This window comes from Lontra canadensis, unplaced genomic scaffold (assembly GCF_010015895.1).
Source record: "Lontra canadensis isolate GAN:19392208 unplaced genomic scaffold, GSC_riverotter_1.0 scaffold13, whole genome shotgun sequence".
NCBI classification, from domain to species: domain Eukaryota; kingdom Metazoa; phylum Chordata; class Mammalia; order Carnivora; family Mustelidae; genus Lontra; species Lontra canadensis.
Genome location: NW_022631007.1, coordinates 10,003,606 through 10,020,066, shown reverse-complemented (window position 1 = coordinate 10,020,066; position 16,461 = coordinate 10,003,606). Strand labels below are relative to the sequence as shown.

The following is a 16,461-nucleotide window of genomic DNA, read 5'->3' as shown; positions in this document are numbered from 1 at the left end:
TAAAACAGTGAAGTTGGTATATAAATATATCGGCATGTGGGTAGCCTCAGAAGGATTCATTGGGCATTCCATTGGTGAACACCCTGAGAACATTTAAAATAAGACTTGATCTACAAGCAACTTTTTGGGAAAATAAATATTGAATAAAAGAACACCTATAGCTGCAAGAAAAATATTTAATGATTTGTTTACTATTATCACTGATTTCCCTAAAGACTTAAAAAATCATTTACACTATTAACCAACAAAATTATCATACAATGCCCACAACCTGAGCATTACTTCTTTTAAGACACATGTGGGAGAAAGTGTTTAATTTCCAAGTTAGTGACAGCACTGGCATTCTTGCAACTTCTACTCTTATGAAGTCACATGTTACTCCATGAGGATATTGATTATTTCTATCAGAAAGGATAATGTAAGAGGTTTGGAAGATTACGGTGAAGACGGAAATGTATCATTGATTTTGCTATATTTCACCCTTGATCCGTCTTTGAATTTGAATCCATGGAAAATGTAAGCTTGCAACGACCTGGGGGAGGAGAAGTTTTATTGGTGCTTGGGGATGAAGTGTAAGGAGGTCCTACATCAGGAAGAAAATACCAACCTGAATGCCTGGGATTTCTCTTCACGTCCTTGCATCTAACACCCCTTAGGAAAAACAAATTGCTGTCTCACTCATGAACCAGACCTATAGGCAAACCCTGGGGCTCTCTCACAGCTTGTGTATCAGACAGCTATGCGTGGGCTGTGAGAGAAAGGGGTGTGTTGCAGGAACCACAAAACAAGACACAGGCTGATGAACTTTAAAATAATTAGCCTTTTCTATTGATATGCAATAGACAAGTACGTAGGTAGCACATCGTGACCATGATTTTACGGATATTAATGCTTAAGATGAGGCTAGGGAAGGTATTTAAATGAAAGGACAGGGTTGTGTAATTAACTGTATCTTGGACTTCAGGTACATAGAAGTGGATTCACCAGGCACCTGGGTGGCTCAGTTGGTTAAGCCTCTGCCTTTGGCTCAGGTCATGATTCCGGGGTCCTGGGACAGAGTCCCTCGTCCAGCTCCTTGCTCAGTGGAGAGCCTGCTTCTCCCCCTGCCTACCACTCCCCCTGCTTGTATGCGTGCACTCTCTGTCTGACAAATAAATAAATAAATCTATCTTAAAACAAACAAACAAACAAACAAAAAACGGCAACCCTCTCGGGTCCTCCCTCTTCACCAGCACTGTACTATCACTTACTTTTCTCTGCACCCAGTCTGCTGTATCTACTGAGGCTCATATCCTTGCCAGGAGGGTCAATGCTTCGAAATCTGGGACACGAAAAACTGCAAAGTTTTAGGCTCTTAAAAATGCACCCAAACATCCTTCCAGGCCTCGTGAGTAATCACCAGCCAGACCTGGTCTGAACTCAGCCCACTGGCTGCTGTGGGAAAGGCTTTACCTAGAGGAGCACTCTGTACTACCACCGACTCTAGAGAGTACCTTGGGTTTCTGCCTCCTTCCAGAACCAAAATCCTCAGGGCACCCCTGCACTTTGTTGCCTCTGCCACAGTGCCTGACCCTTACCTCTGGAGTCACCGACACATCTAACTCCAACGGTAGCCCTGCTTGAGAGATGCCCCAAAGTTTTCATCTGTTTCATTAGGGTTTTTTTTTTTTTCTAGTTTTTGTTTGTTTTTCCTTTTTTTTTTAAGTGATTTTATTTATTTATTTGACAGAGAAAGATACAGGGAGAGAGGAAACACAAGCAGGGGGAGTGGGAGAGGGAGAAGCAGGCTTCCCCCTGAGCAGGGAGTCCGATGTGGGCCTCGATGCAGGGCTCGATCCCAGGACCCTGGAATCATGACCTGAACCGAAGGCAGACACTTAACTAACTGAGCCACCCAGGTGCCCCTTGTTTTTGCCTTCTTAAACATGGCTTGCTGCTCTGATCCCCAGTCCCATACATGCCCTTTCTTCGCCAGGTGGCCTAAGAGACTGAGGCACTGTACCAAGTGGAGAATAAAAGCCCTCTAAACTCCCCCAAAAGCCTACAAAGCCCTGCACCTCCTTCACATTCTTAGGGGTTGTATAAGTTTGCACTTTATTAATCACAGCTTTTGGGACAAGGTGCATCTTACCCAACCACGTGATGCTCCACACCTTACTTTGGTGCCTGGGTCTTGCTTTGTCTGTGGGATCACTGCCCATTCTCTGCCTTACAAGTGCTCCACCAAAGCCTGTAGCTGTCCTGCAACAGAGGCAAGTCTTTGTATGTTAACATTGTAGCAGCAACATAATGAGCCCGTTTTACCAATGGCGGGGCGGGGAGCAGGGACGGGTCTCCAGAGGCCATCCCAGGACATATTTGTGAAGCATGCATGTAGCCTTCTGGGAGCACCTGAAATGTTCATCACTGTCCCTCCCGCATGAAGGCAAATTATCTTAGTTATCAGAAACCTGTCTAAGTCTTTTCCAGGAATTTCCTTGAAGCTGAAGCACTTTTGCAGGAACGCTTTTTGCCAAAGCATCAGAGTAAAACAGTAATCCTCTGCAAACGGCAAGAGACTTAAAAATGGCTGCAGTGAGATCTGATGGGACTTCATCCTCATGCAATTGACAAAGGAACGTCTGCATTGGTCTCATTGTTATTTATTTTTATTATTACTATTTTTTAGCAGTCTGTGTTTTTAAACAGACTTCCCACCTTTTCTCTTCAATCTCAGTGGGCAATGTTTTGGTTATCTCCCACGGCACTTACTTTTCAAAGACCTGCTAAGATTTACAACTTCAAGGAACAGAGAACAAATGCAGAGCTTCCTCCTAGGAGTTTTGGGGGTAATTGCTATTTTAAATTTTCCTTCGTATTAGGGACCAGAAGGCCTGGGGGGTTTCGTCTGTTTTACCGTCCATCATGACAGCATCTTCTTCATTTCCATCACTTTCTCAGAGATTCCAGCTCTCAGTGTCCTAATCGGGCTTTGTCATTAGTGCCTGAACTGGAATCCTGGTGGCACCCTCCTCGCTCTGCAGAAGGCCACACTGCTGTGTCTAACTTGTCATCTGCTTTCCTGCCTTATCTGACTCCCCCCACACACATAGCCAGCAGAGTAGTGGACATTTGCACAGCCTTCTCTAACCTAAGCTCTTCTAACTTTCTTCTTTGTTTGCTTGGGTTTTTTTAGAGAAGGAGGGGCAGGGGGAAAAAAAGAGGGAGAATCTTAAGCAGGCCCCATGTCCAGCACAAAGCCTGACACAAGACTCGATCTCACAACCCTGAGCTCATGACCTGAGCTGAAATCAAGAGTTGGACACTTAACAGACTGAGCCACCCAGGCGCCCCACTTCTTCTAGCTTTCTAATGCAAGCTTCAGCCTCTAGTTCAGCATTGGGGACCTGCAGAACTCCCCACAGAGGAGGCCAGCCCATGGCAGTCATTTGTCCCCTTTTTTGTCACACTGTGCTCTGTACAGTGCCTCCAACAAGGGCCTTAGATGGCTTGGGTTCTGGGGCATTCTGATACTCATCTGGCAGTCCAAGAGCACCTACTGCACAGGCCACCCCTCCCCATACATACCTCACTGAACAATTCCGGATTTCCCCCTAGCAGCCCCTTCCCAAGCCCCATTTCTCTGGTCTCCTGGCTGGCTCACCAGTTGGTTCATAAGCCTGCTGGGAGCTTTCCTGGTAAAACCTGAAAGCAACCCCCATACTCAGAGGGCAGGCAGGGAGCAACAAAGAAGCAGGCCACTCCAGGTTGGGAGGTGGCAGCTTTAATAAGCAAGGGAACTGACATAGGGGGCTTGTCTTGGGCACCCGCAAGGTGAATGGATCCCTGCACCACCCACCACATCTTAAAAGTTGGATAGAGGCTCAGTCACACAAACCAAGCAGGTGCTCTCACCACGACGTCACCATCTCCAGGATATGTCCTTGGAACAGCCTCTGGGAATGGGAAAGGCAAGTGGAACCCACATTCCAAGGACAGGGGCAGGGGGGAAGAGCCTCCGAGTGCCCAAGTCCAGCTCGCAGGTCAACTAACGGTCCCATCTTTTCCATGACCTTCCCCCACCCCAGTTTATGTATGGTCCACTTCAGTCAGTTTTGGGAGGAAGGAAATGGTTTCTAGTTTACACACCACTTTGCACAACCATCACCAAAATCACTTTTAGAATGTCTTCATCACCCTCAAGGAGCATATCCGTTAGCTCTCTCTTGACGGTAAAACATATCCATACTCTCTCTTTCCTCCCCAACATCCGCGCCCTAGGCAACCACCAATCCGCTGTCTCTACAGCTGTGCCTATTCTAAACATTCCTTCCAAGAGCAATCATACCATATGTGATCTTTTGTGACTGACCTTTTTTGCCCAACATAAGGTTTCCAAGACTCATCTGAGTTGTAGCATGTACTGTTACTCCATTTCTTCCTGTAACTGAACCACAGTCCAGTTCACAGCTCTACCCCATTCTGTGCAGCCATTCATCACGTGATCACCGTCTGGGTTGTCTCCACTTTTGACTATTACGAATAACGTTGCTGTGAGCATTCATGGCCAAGTTTGTGTGTGGACTCATGTTCTCCTTACTCGAGGGTGTGCCCAGAGGAGGGGAATTGCAGGGACATTGGACAATTCCTTGTTTAAACTTCTGAGGGTCTGAAAACTTCTCCACAGCAGCCACATTTTTTTGCATTCCCACCAACAGAACATGAGGGTTCTAATTTCCCCACATCCTCGCCAACACTTACCGGCCAGGTTGACACAGAATTGACCATTACAGTGTCCTTGCAGTAAACTTGGAGGGGTGTGGGTGGGCTGACTTCTACACTGAGTAACAGACGGAACAATGTCCTTGGGACAACGATGGAGTTTTTGCATCGTCTTCATGCCTGGACTGACTTCCTAGTGATTCTGCTCAAATGAGGCAGTCAAGGTAACACACTGGGTATCCCTCAAAAACCTTCAATATCTGGGGTGCCTGGGCGGTTCAGTTGGTTAAGCATCCACCTTTTGGTTTTGGCTCAGGTCATGGTTCCGTGGGTGGTGAGACTGAGCCCTGTGTTGGGCTCCATGCTCAGAAGGGAGTCTACTTGAAGAGCCCTTCCCTCTGCCCCTCCCCCCATTCAAAGTCTCTCTCTCTTTCCCTCTCTCTCTCTCTCTCTCTCAAATAAATAAATCTTTTTTAAAAAAGACCTTCAATATTCTGTGTTAGCAACTTCCTCAAAAGCTGATTTTATCCCAATCTATGCTTAATCCACACCATTAAACCCCCAAATTAAGGCACAGATTGTGCACAGATAGTTCCACCCAACTCCAGTAATGAAATCAGTTGAATGCATGACTAAAACTGAGAGGTAAAAAAATAATAAATGAATAAATAACACAAAGAGAAACAGCTTCCCCAGGCAGCTCTCAAAATGTTTCATCTTCTTAAGGGACAGGGTTATTATTACCTGATAATATTCAGCGAAAGGTAAGACAACTATTGGAACAACATGCAGTTTGCCTGAAAATCAAGAGATAACAATATGTTCCTCTACTGCAGATGAAAAGGGTTTGGTGCTTGTCTTTTAAGTTCTAATGTAGTGTGGATTTCTAGTCCTTTAACCCGGATGTCCCAACCCTTGGATCACAGTCAGACGCTTTGCTCTGGGCCTGCTCTTCAGCGATCTGTGTCAGCAAGAGACCCCTAGGCAGGTGAGAGCGGTGACGCTTGTGAAGGAGAATAAGTTCCTGGAAAGCCTTCTGTGGGAAATGAAATCAGTATCGTGAAAAATTGTCTCCACATCCATGTTCACAGTGGTGTTATTCACATAGTCAAGCTAAAGAAAAAACCTAAGTATCTGTTGATGGATGAATGGATAAAGATGGGATAGTATTCAGCTATAACAAAGAAGGACATCCTGCTATTTGTGACAAAAGAGACAGACCTGGAAGACATGACGTTAAATGAAATATGCCAGACAGAGAAAGACAAATATTGTATGATCCCACTCAATGTAGATTCTTTATAAAAAAAAAAAAAGTTTGAATGTACAGAAACACAGGATAGAATGGTTGCCTGGTTGCCTGGTTGCCAGGGGCCGGGGGATGGCAGAAGTGAGGAGGTGTTGGTCAAAGGGCACAAACGTTTGGTTAAAGGTGATTATGTTCTGAGGCTATAACATACTGCATGGCGTTTATAGTTAACAATACTGGATTGTATACTTGAAAGTTGTTAAGAGAGTGGATTGTAAGCATTCTCCCCACAAAGGAAACACTTGACTGTGTCAATCATTTCACAATGTACTTGTGCATCAAGTCATGGCATTGTACACTTTAAATAGACATAGTTTTATTTGTCAAATATACCTCAATAAAGCTGAAAACAGAAAGAAAAGAAAACCTTTGGGCATTCCAGATGTGAATTGCGCACGGTTCAGACTAGAAACTTCTCAGAAAGCAGAGGTGAGGTTGCCTGGGAATTTGGGACAAGGTGAGGTGTGGATTACCAAGGGTACCATGAAAATTCTGGAGTTGTTTGATTGAGGTGACAGTTCCCAACTTATGCTAAAACTCATCAAATTTAAACATGCACATTTAAATAATTCCAGTTCATACTACATCACTTATACATCAAAAGTACAAAGTTTCTGAGGGGGAAAAAATGTAAAAATCTCACAGACCTCTTTTCAAACAAGACGGACCATCTGCACTCGAGGCACTGCGGTAATCCTGACTTGCTGTCAAAAGCCTGCTTGAAGTGAGTGTTATCTGAGGACAGCAGAAAGGACTACTAACTATCCACTTGCTCATGTTCTGGTCAGCAAATTCAAACATTTCGAACACATAAGCCTAGTGCCTCATCAAAATGTCCTCAGTTAGCCATCATTTCTCACAATGTTCTCAATTATTTTTTTAATCAGGGTCTGATATCTAAAAAATGGCAATCTGAAAGACATGTAAATATTCTTTTTTGAGAAAAAGAAAACAAAACACAAAAAGATGGAAGGATGGTAGACGGCAATCTGTGGTAGACAGAATAATGGCCCTCCAGAGACAGCCCCATCCTAAGCCCTAGAACCTGTGACTATAATAAGTCACATGGCAAAAGAGGAATTAAGGTTCCAAGTGGCATTAAGATTATTAATCAGCTGACCTCAAAACAGGGAAATTGTTTGGATTATCCAACAATCCAACTACCACTGGGTAAACCAATGTAATCGCAAGGGCCCTTAAAAGTGGAGGAGAGAGACAGAAGGTGATGGGAACCAAAGAGAAAGACATAGAATGACGGAATGCTGCTCGCTGTGAAAACAAGAATAGTGACTGTGAGCCAAGGAACGTAGACACATTCTCAATCTGGTGGCTCTTCCCTGGAGTCGCCAGAGGGAACACACCCTCGCCAACACCTTGATTTCTGCACAGTAAGCCCCATTCCAGACTTCTGACCTCCAGACCTAAAAGATACTAAGTTTGTGTTTTCAGCCACTAAATGTGGGGTAACTTATTACAACAGCAATAGAAAACGACTATAAGTACCTTTAGGTGAGGGGAAACAGCACTGGCCTCGTTTATTCCCATTCACTTAACCAGTACTGAGAACTCTCCAGGGCAAAGAATTTTATTGGGCACAGGGTACATACAAGTGAAATGAAATTTGCGTCCGGCGCCCTGGAGTGTGTGAGACCCAACGGGAAGAGACTGATTGGATAAGAAGCAATGAGAGGTGGGACCTAGACTAGGACCAAGAATTAGGGATTTTAAGTCCTCTTTGGCCAAGAATCCTATAGGCCCTGCCCTTCTCCTCCGTCTACAAAGTGCCATGTTTCGCGTCCCAGACTTCGGTGAGGGTTTTGCATCTCACTTCCCTGCTGTCTCAGTGAAATGGAAGGTGCTTCTCCCACGCGCATGTGGGGTGAGGCTTCAAACCCTTTGCTCCGGTTCTAAATGTGCAAAGCATTAGCGAGCCTCAGCCAAAGCCATAAACTTCAACCGGCCACAAGAGTGTGCACGTGAGATGACTGCAATTTTTTCCTGCCAAACCAGAATTAGCCGGTATAGGAATGAACGAGCGTGGAGATTTGAAATTGCACCGATTGGAAGAAAGCCCAGGTTAGGTTTGGGCACCTCCAAACGTACCCTTTTTAAAGCCACACGAACTGAGGCCTGGAGCTCAAAGCTCCACGAAACGCTCACCTGGCCCGACAGCGAGCGGCAGAGGAGCCCGGGCCGGGGGCACCGAGCGCACGGAGCCGGCCGGAGAGCCGAGCCGCAGCCCCCGGCATCTCCATCCAGGATGCTGGGCGACATTGCAACAGCTCTCCACGCCCAGCCGCTCAGGGGGCTCCGGGGCAAACAGCAAGTTCGGGGATCCGGACCGGGAGCTGAGTGAGGCCGCAGCCCCGCGCGCCGCGGGCGGTGAGTATCCCGAGGCCGTGCGGCCCCGGGAGGCACCCTGGACCGCACGGGTGGCCGCTACTCCCCGGGGACCTGGGCCAGGCGCGGCGCAGGCCGGGGGCATGGCCGGGAAGGCTGCTGGGCGATCTCCCGCAGCGCTGCGCCGAGGCGCTGGGGTAGCGGGCTGCGGGCGAGGCCACCGCGGAGCTGGCAGGGAGCTTCGGGCCAGGGGGGAGCGTGAGGACGCGCGCCTCTCTTCCCCGGCGGCCGGGACCCCCCCCCCACCCCACCCGGTGCGTCCCGCAGAGCACACGGCACCCCCGGGACCCCGGCCGCGCGCCTCTCCAGCCTCCTCGAGTCCAGCTTGGAACTCGAAACAGGCCGTGGCGGAGCGGAGAGGGGGAGACCGGGGCCTGCGGTTAGGGGACGTCCGGGGGTGCGGAAGCCTCCCCGCGCAGGCGGCCGGGACTGCGCTCGGCCCGCTTCCCCGCGGAGCTGGCAGGTTCCGAGCCCGCGGAGGACCCGGGTGCGCGGGATGGGGCTCTCGCGGTGTCGGGGAAGCGGGCAGAACGCTGAGCCCCGGAGCGGGGCGCGCGCAAGCCCAGCGGGCTCGGATGCGGGTCCTGCCGTGGGGAGGAAAGGGAGACCAACCGGGGCGAGGGATGCGGGGCAGCCATTACCCGGCCGGACGCCGCCAAGGCCATTGGCGAGGTTTTAGGAGACTGAATCGTGCTTACCAATTAAGTCGTTTTCTTTCCGCTGGAAAGTTGATTCAGGTTAATTAGCAAGGATAAATGAGGATTATTATTGAGAATTAGAAAGATTCCTTTTCGCCTTGTCTGGCGTGTGTGTGAGTGTGTGTGTGTGTGTGTGTGTAAGAGTGTAAGAGAGAGAGAGAGAGAAAGAGAGAGAGAGATAGGGAGAGGGTGAATAAAGTAGGCTTTGGAATCCCTCAGGCCTGGCTCCACCACCTGCTAGTTTGACCTCTAAGCTTCACTGTCCACATTCTACCGTAGCCTCAGTTTCCTCGTCTGTGAAATGGGACATTAATGCCAACTGGACAAGATCGGTGTGGAGAAACCACTCAGCACAGCCCCTGACCCATAGAAGGCATTTATATATTCAGTTCTTTCCAGTACAGCGTGAACCCAGGGGACGTTTCCTTTTCTCCTGCACTGGCCTCTGTGCACTTGCTCCGCTTCCCAACCATCGAGGTTCTAACCTCTCAGCCTGTTGGGCTCAAGTGCGCTCCCTAAGGCCCAAGATTGCCTTGCACACCAATTCTAGAGGGCAAAAGAACCCACAGCCCAATTGCAGGCGGCCGGGCCACTCCCCTGCATCTGATGAGAACCAGTTACCATCCTACCCTGTCCACCTGTAATTTGTTTTCACTGGGCACTCTCCCCTTTGCTCGCCATTTATAAAGCACTCGCTGCATGCTAACATAATCATAGTAGCCAAATTAAAATGAATGAGTTGCTTATAAAACTTACTCCGGTAAGAGAGCTGTGGGAATTTAATTTGGTTTTAATCTCTGATACACTCCAGCTGGATCTAAATTGTTTTCACCTCAACCTAGTGGCACATAAATATGCAGCTGGCCTCCATCTCATAGCTTTCATGGGTTACATCATTTCCCTTCCATTACGATGGTTCTTCCACCATTTATGAACCCGCATTTGGGGCAAAGGAAGGTTGACTGTTGGTCCCATAATCTACCTATTGCCTTCCTTCACTTCCTTCAGTGCAAGGCCCTAATGTTATATGCTGAGCTTCCAACAGGCCAGCCTAGAATGGGTTCCATCTTACCTGATGATCGTAGAGGAAGCCCCACACTCCATGCCTCATTTACCCCAGTGTACCCCATGCCTGTCGATGTTTTACATGTATGTCAGGATGTGGAGAAGGTGGGAGAGCTTGAAGGCCATGTGATGGAGAAAGACAGGGAGCCTGGGGACAGGGTGGTCCAGAACCATCTCTGGTTCACTTGTATGTACTCTCTCCCTCTCTCCCTCTCTCTCTCACAGAGTGTAGACTAGGATACAATACTCAAAGAGTTATTTTGTATCTTATAATTATGTAAATGTTAAAAAGCAAACTTGGGAGTGGAGGGGGTAGAAATTTATTTTTCTGTTGTGTTTTTTTGTTTGTTTTAGTGAACCTGGTTGGACAGTAAGTTAACTGTGATTAGTCCAAACGGGTATTGCTTACAGAGAGATTTAGATAGGAAATGCTGATGGCTCTGCTGCCAGGTGTATCTTTAGGATGGGACAGAACTTCATTTTAGCTCCTCCTGCACTCACCCAGTCTCCGCACTGGCTACTGGTTGCTACATACACCCTCGCACCTCTTGGATAAAACTTGCCAATTAAATCCTATTCGATGTCATTTATTTATGAACAAATAATGGAAATGCCGAGAGCAGTTCAATGACAACTGCATCTCTCAACCCATAGAATAAATAATTCAGTGAGAATATCAAGTTCTTAACATTGCTTAGGAAAATGCCTGCTATTTCAACTCATGGGTTGAAAAACCATAACCTTTGTGATATTATTATTTGACACATTTTCAGAGATGTAAGTGGGCTTTAGGAAAATGCCAAGTTGTGTTGTTTTGTCTGACTAAACAGAGCTGAGCATTATCCCACAGATTTTATGTGCATGATGTTATTACATCATGTGCCCTCCTTAATGCCCATCACCCAGTTGCACTGGGTGTTATAAGCAACTGATGAATCATTAAATTCTATCTCTGAAACTAATTTTAAAAATTTAATTTTGGGACGCCTGGGTGGCTCAGTTGGTTAAGCCGCTGCCTTCGGCTCAGGTCATGATCCCAGAGTCCTGGGATCGAGTCCCACATCAGGCTCCTTGCTCGGCGGGAAGCCTGCTTCTCCCTCTGCCTCTGCTGCCACTCTGTCTGCCTGTTCTCTCTCTCTCTCTCTGGCAAATAAATAAATAAATAAAATCTTTTTTAAAAATTTTAATTTTAAAAAATAAAAAATAAGAGCGCCTGGGTGGCTCAGTGGGTTAAGCCGCTGCCTTCGGCTCAGGTCATGATCTCGGGGTCCTGGGATTGAGTCCCGCATCAGGCTCTCTGCTCAGCAGGGGGCCTGCTTCCCTCTCTCTCTCTCTCTCTGCCTGCCTCTCTGCCTGCTTGTGATCTCTCTCTGTCAAATAAATAAATAAAATCTTTTTAAAAATAAAATAACATAAAATAAAAAATAAAATAAAATGAGGTTATTATTACTTATATAGGTCATTCGCTCCCCCAATTCTTCACTTTCTGGCTTCTTGGAATTTTACATACAAGTAGTAGAGACAGAGGAAAGATAACCACTGAACAGCCCTTCTGATCCTTCTGTAGGTTTATCCTCTGGGCCTTGTGCCAATGCAGCTCTTTTCTGGGCTGCAGGATCTGGAAAGCAAGGGCTACCCCAATACTTCCTGTCCCCAGGCAGGCTGTCCTCTCGCTAGGGGAAAGCAGGTTAGTGGCAGGCTAGACTTCCCCAGGAAAGTGGCTCTTGAATCATCTTCATTCTTTTTTTACCAACCCGGTCACTCATCTACCAGATGCAAAGAGCTGATCCAAATGGCATTTAAGAGATAGAGAGAGGGACTTTTATTTTGTTATCATAAAGTTAACATGTATTTATTATGATTTTTTTTAAGATTTTATTTATTTATTTGACAGATAGAGATCACAAGTAGGCAGAGAGGCAGGCAGAGAGAGAGAGGAGGAGGCAGGTTCCCTGCTGAGCAGAGAGCCCGATGTGGGGCTCGATCCCAGGACACTGGGACCATGACCTGAGCCGAAGGCAGAGGCTTTAACCCACTGAGCCACCCAGGCGCCCCTATTATGATTTTTTTTTTTTTTACCAACAAGGTAGATTAAAGGAGGAAAATTACTTTAAGACCATCATCCAAAGAATAATCTCCCTTAAAATTTTTTTGTTTAACTTCAGTCTTGGAGTGAATGGTTACCTATTTCTAACAAAAACAACAAAGGGATTATTGCCCACATCCAGTTTTGTAACCCGCCCATGTATAATACACATCTTCTTTCCGTGTCTTCAAACAGCCTTGTGCAATGAGTGATTGATTTAACATATACTCTAATGTTGGAGATTAAAAATGTTTACAGGGGAGGGGAGTTCTCACCGTGTCAAGGTTTCATTACTATATTTACCTGAATCTTGAAGGAGGAGCAGAAGAGGAGCGGGAAGTTAGGAGAGAAGCGTGTTCCCAAAAGAGAGAAGAGAAGGTCATGCCCCAAAGTTCAGGACACTGTGTCAAGGTCAAGGAGATGTAGGTGCTTTAGCAGGGCTGGAGCACAGGGACCGGGGGGCAGATAATCTATGGAGAACCTGGCAATGGCAAAGAGGGTCTGGGCTTCATCCTAAGGATATCTTGACAGTGTGGAGAAGTCACATGACAAGATAACATTTTATCCCTCCCAGCTGTCTGCAGAGCAGGGAGGTGGAAAAGGACCCGGGCAGAGAGGAGCAATCTGGGCAGGAAGTGTAGTGGTTGAGAATTGGGTGGGTGTTTAGGACATAGAATCACTTAAAAGATAAAAATAATAACGAGGACCAGGTATGAGAGAAAGGGAAAGTCAGGATGAGCCCCAGGACAGATCCATTAAACTAATCTTCCACTGACGTCCTTGGTTCCCCAATGCCCATTTCTTCCCAATAAATTCTTAGCTGGAACCAATGCCACAGTCCAGGGATCAGCCAGCTTTTCCTAGGAAGGGTCAGAGAATAAGTATTTTAAGTTTCACGGACCACATAACCTTTAAGAAAGGTAAAAACAATTCTTAACTTGGGGGTGTGCAGAAAGAGGCTGTGGGCACTGTGCAATCCACCAGAGTCCACTTCTCTGACCCCCGCCCTCCCAACCTGTCCACACTGGAACACTGCTGAGAAAAGCCTCACCTTTGGAGGGGGTCCGCATGTATTTGGGATTATTTTTTAGACCTCCTTCCTCCATTGCAATGACATGATTTTCAATAACAACCATGTAATGGTTTGTAATAATCAGTATTTTCTTATTTTTTCTTTTGTTTTAAAATAATTGGAAAAAAGAACAGATTTCTGTCTTGAAGATGTTATTCAAATTGAGTAAAACATTTCCTGTATTGATTGCACACTTCACTTTACAAACAAAAGGTTTTCACCTCACCATCTTACCCTGTTTCACTATTTTACACGTTAAACAAAATAAAATCTCCAGGCAGGCGTACAGAGTGACAGAAGTAAAGAAGTCAAGTTCTGGTTCTTCCTCTCTACAGGGACTGTGCCGTTCATCCATCTCGAACGTGCTGCTGAAGGTGGAAACATGAGACACCTTGGGGGCTGCGGACCAAACTGGGCCACAGAGAGTTCTAGTAATTCTCAGCTCCTGGGAACTTACTCTCAAGTGTGTAGCTGGGGCCACACAGGTGTGGGGGGTCAACGGTAGAACCAGGAATTCTCTGAAATAGCTCCTTACGAAATAGTGCTTACGAAATAGTGCTTACGAAAGGATAAGTAATAGCACCATGCTGCTTTGAAGCTTACAGATAGAAAATTAAAAACATCATAGTTTGGAACTTCGGCCAGCAAAAGATTTTTTTCAGAAGAGGAGTATTTTATCAGTGACGTCTAGATTTGCTGGCACATAGTGATCATAATAAAAAGCAGACCAACTTTTAGCTGTTCTTGTCTTAACGTTCTCTGATGATGATGCTCGAATTGCGCGCTTCCGGGTCTGAGGGCTCCCAGCGCTCTGTCCCTGGTGCTGCTCGCCCAGGGCTCTGTCCTGCTGTCTTGCAGGGCTCAGCTCCACCTTCAGAACCACCCAACAATAGTTTCCACTTGTCGTGGGCAACAGTCTCTTCCAACAGTCTCTTCCTGAATGTGGAGGGCCCTTCACAACCACCACCCTCTTCATTCTCAGCCAGTGACCTCACTTCTACTTGACCCAAGAATTAGACCATCGGGTGTAACTTCTCCTCCCACTACTTGACATCGTCATCTCCATCCACCGGCTGCTTTGCTCCTCCTGATCAAGACGAATCCTGCTGTTCCCCCACCTCCAGGATTACTATCTCTATCTCTGTCTACCCTTCTTTTACTCCTTATCCTCAGTTCTCTTACATATACTTAATTCTCATCCTAAGAAATAAAAATGAAACCGGAGTCCTTGCCTGATCTGGCATCACTGCCTCCCCTCCAGCTCGAGCCAGCCTCCAAGCCTCTTTTCTGTGTCTTGTGTATTCGACCTGAATATCACCATTATTAGAAAGCTCTAGCTCCCATTGTAATAATAATAATAATAATTGGCCTTCTAGTTTACCATCTCTCCTGAGTTGTGTTCATAGAGGTTGGTCTTCCAAGGTGAATCCACTCTTTTGTACCGAAAAAAACCAACGTTTGGACCCACAAAATGAGGACCAGATACCCTGCCAAAAGCTCTACCAAGGCAAAGCTCCCCTGGAAGGTTGTTTAGAGCCAGCTGTCTTCCTTCTGTGAGATCTTTGTTGTCACCTGTCAGTATGCATCCCAATGCTGGAAACAAGGCACGGGCTTGGAGTCAGGAATACCGGGGTTCGATTCCTTGGGTTCCTGGTAGCCGTACTTCCTGGTCATGGGAACTTGGGAAAGGCACTTCACTTCTCTGAGTCTATTTCCATTTCTTTAAAATATGCATAGTAATGGTTACATACAGGATGACTGTAGAGATGAAACAGGCTTCACAAAAGCACTTGCCAGTAAAAAGGCAGGAGTATTCCCAAATCTGCATAATGACAAGATGAATCTGAAGGCCAGTTTGGTTACGGTGGGGAGGTAGAGCTGTCCAAAGAAGAAAAACTACTTTTGGCTTGATGTTCAAGGAAATTATTTGTCATGTGTATTTCAGAAAATCTTGGAAAATGTACACAAGTCATGAAGATATTGGGTATGATTTTGAAGATGACCCCAAAGATAAGAAGACACTTAAGCCCCACCCAAACATTGACAGTGGATGGGCTTGGATGGTGGTTCTTTCCTCCTTCTTTGTGCACATCCTCATCATGGGCTCCCAGATGGCCCTGGGAGTCCTCAACGTGGAATGGCTCGAAGAATTCCATCAGAGCCGTGGCCTGACTGCATGGGTCAGCTCCCTCAGCATGGGCATCACCTTGATTGTGGGTATGTTCGCATGTGACCTGTTATAAAACTGAATTATTACAAGTTGACAATTCCCTGCTGTAAGGTTTTATATGGTCAAAACATTAGATACTCGATGTTAATGAAATCTAGTACTATTTTTTTATCATGGGACAATATATATAAGATCACATTTACTGTTTTAGCCATTTTTTAGGTATACAGTTCATTGCCACTAAGTGCATTCATTCCCACCATCCGTCTCCAGAACCTTTTCATCGTCCCAAACTGAAACTCTACACCCATGAAACAGCAACTCTCCTTTCCCACCTTCTCTTCACCCCTGACCATCACCATTCTATCTTTGGTCTCTATGAAAGTACCTCATATAAGTGCAGTCATACAATATGTGTCTTTTTGTGTGATATTATTATTTGGATATTATAAAAAATTTGGAGTGTTTTAAAATTTGATCATTTAAAAAAATCTCTTTTACCCCAAACTCTTTTCTTGACTGCTCTAATTCATTACATATTATTACAGATCTGTTTATTTAATATTTGGAAATACTTGTAAAAGATAAAAATTTTAGAGAAAACACCACAAAAGGCAAGTGACGATCTTATTTCAGAGTTTCTATGATTTAATTTGAAATACTGATCATACGCTGTTGAAAAATCTATTGAACTGCTTTTAGAAAAGTTACTGATGTAGCTAACAGGAAGGAATAATAATGTATTTTCTAATTAAACCTAACCACACACCAGTCCGTGAAAGTCATTCTCATGCAGTTGGAAATGCCAAGCTAGAAAGTTATCATAAATAACTGTTATTATGGCCTATGTGTTTCCTTTTGGGAACTAAAAACACTTTTTACTATCAACTAATATTTAATAAGCATCTATTATATACCAGGTGTTTTCCCTTACATTATCTCTTGAAAGTAAAAGCCACA

General features: G+C 45.8%; 1 protein-coding gene across 4 annotated transcripts in view; it reads left to right on the top strand.

Moving 5' to 3' along the window:
• The first annotated feature begins 8,278 nt into the window (after window positions 1-8,278).
• SLC16A14 (solute carrier family 16 member 14) overlaps window positions 8,279-16,461 on the top strand; it is a 30,456-nt gene continuing 22,273 nt past the window's right edge. For 3 of the 4 annotated variants that reach the window (XM_032857439.1, XM_032857436.1, XM_032857438.1), the window contains exons 1-2: window positions 8,279-8,392; window positions 15,277-15,548. In XM_032857439.1, coding sequence (XP_032713330.1) covers window positions 15,290-15,548 — 259 coding nt within the window. In that variant the 5' untranslated portion in view covers window positions 8,279-8,392; window positions 15,277-15,289. Of the gene's footprint in view, window positions 8,393-14,662; window positions 15,181-15,276; window positions 15,549-16,461 lie in introns of those variants that run through there. The other variant, XM_032857437.1, reaches the window with a different exon arrangement.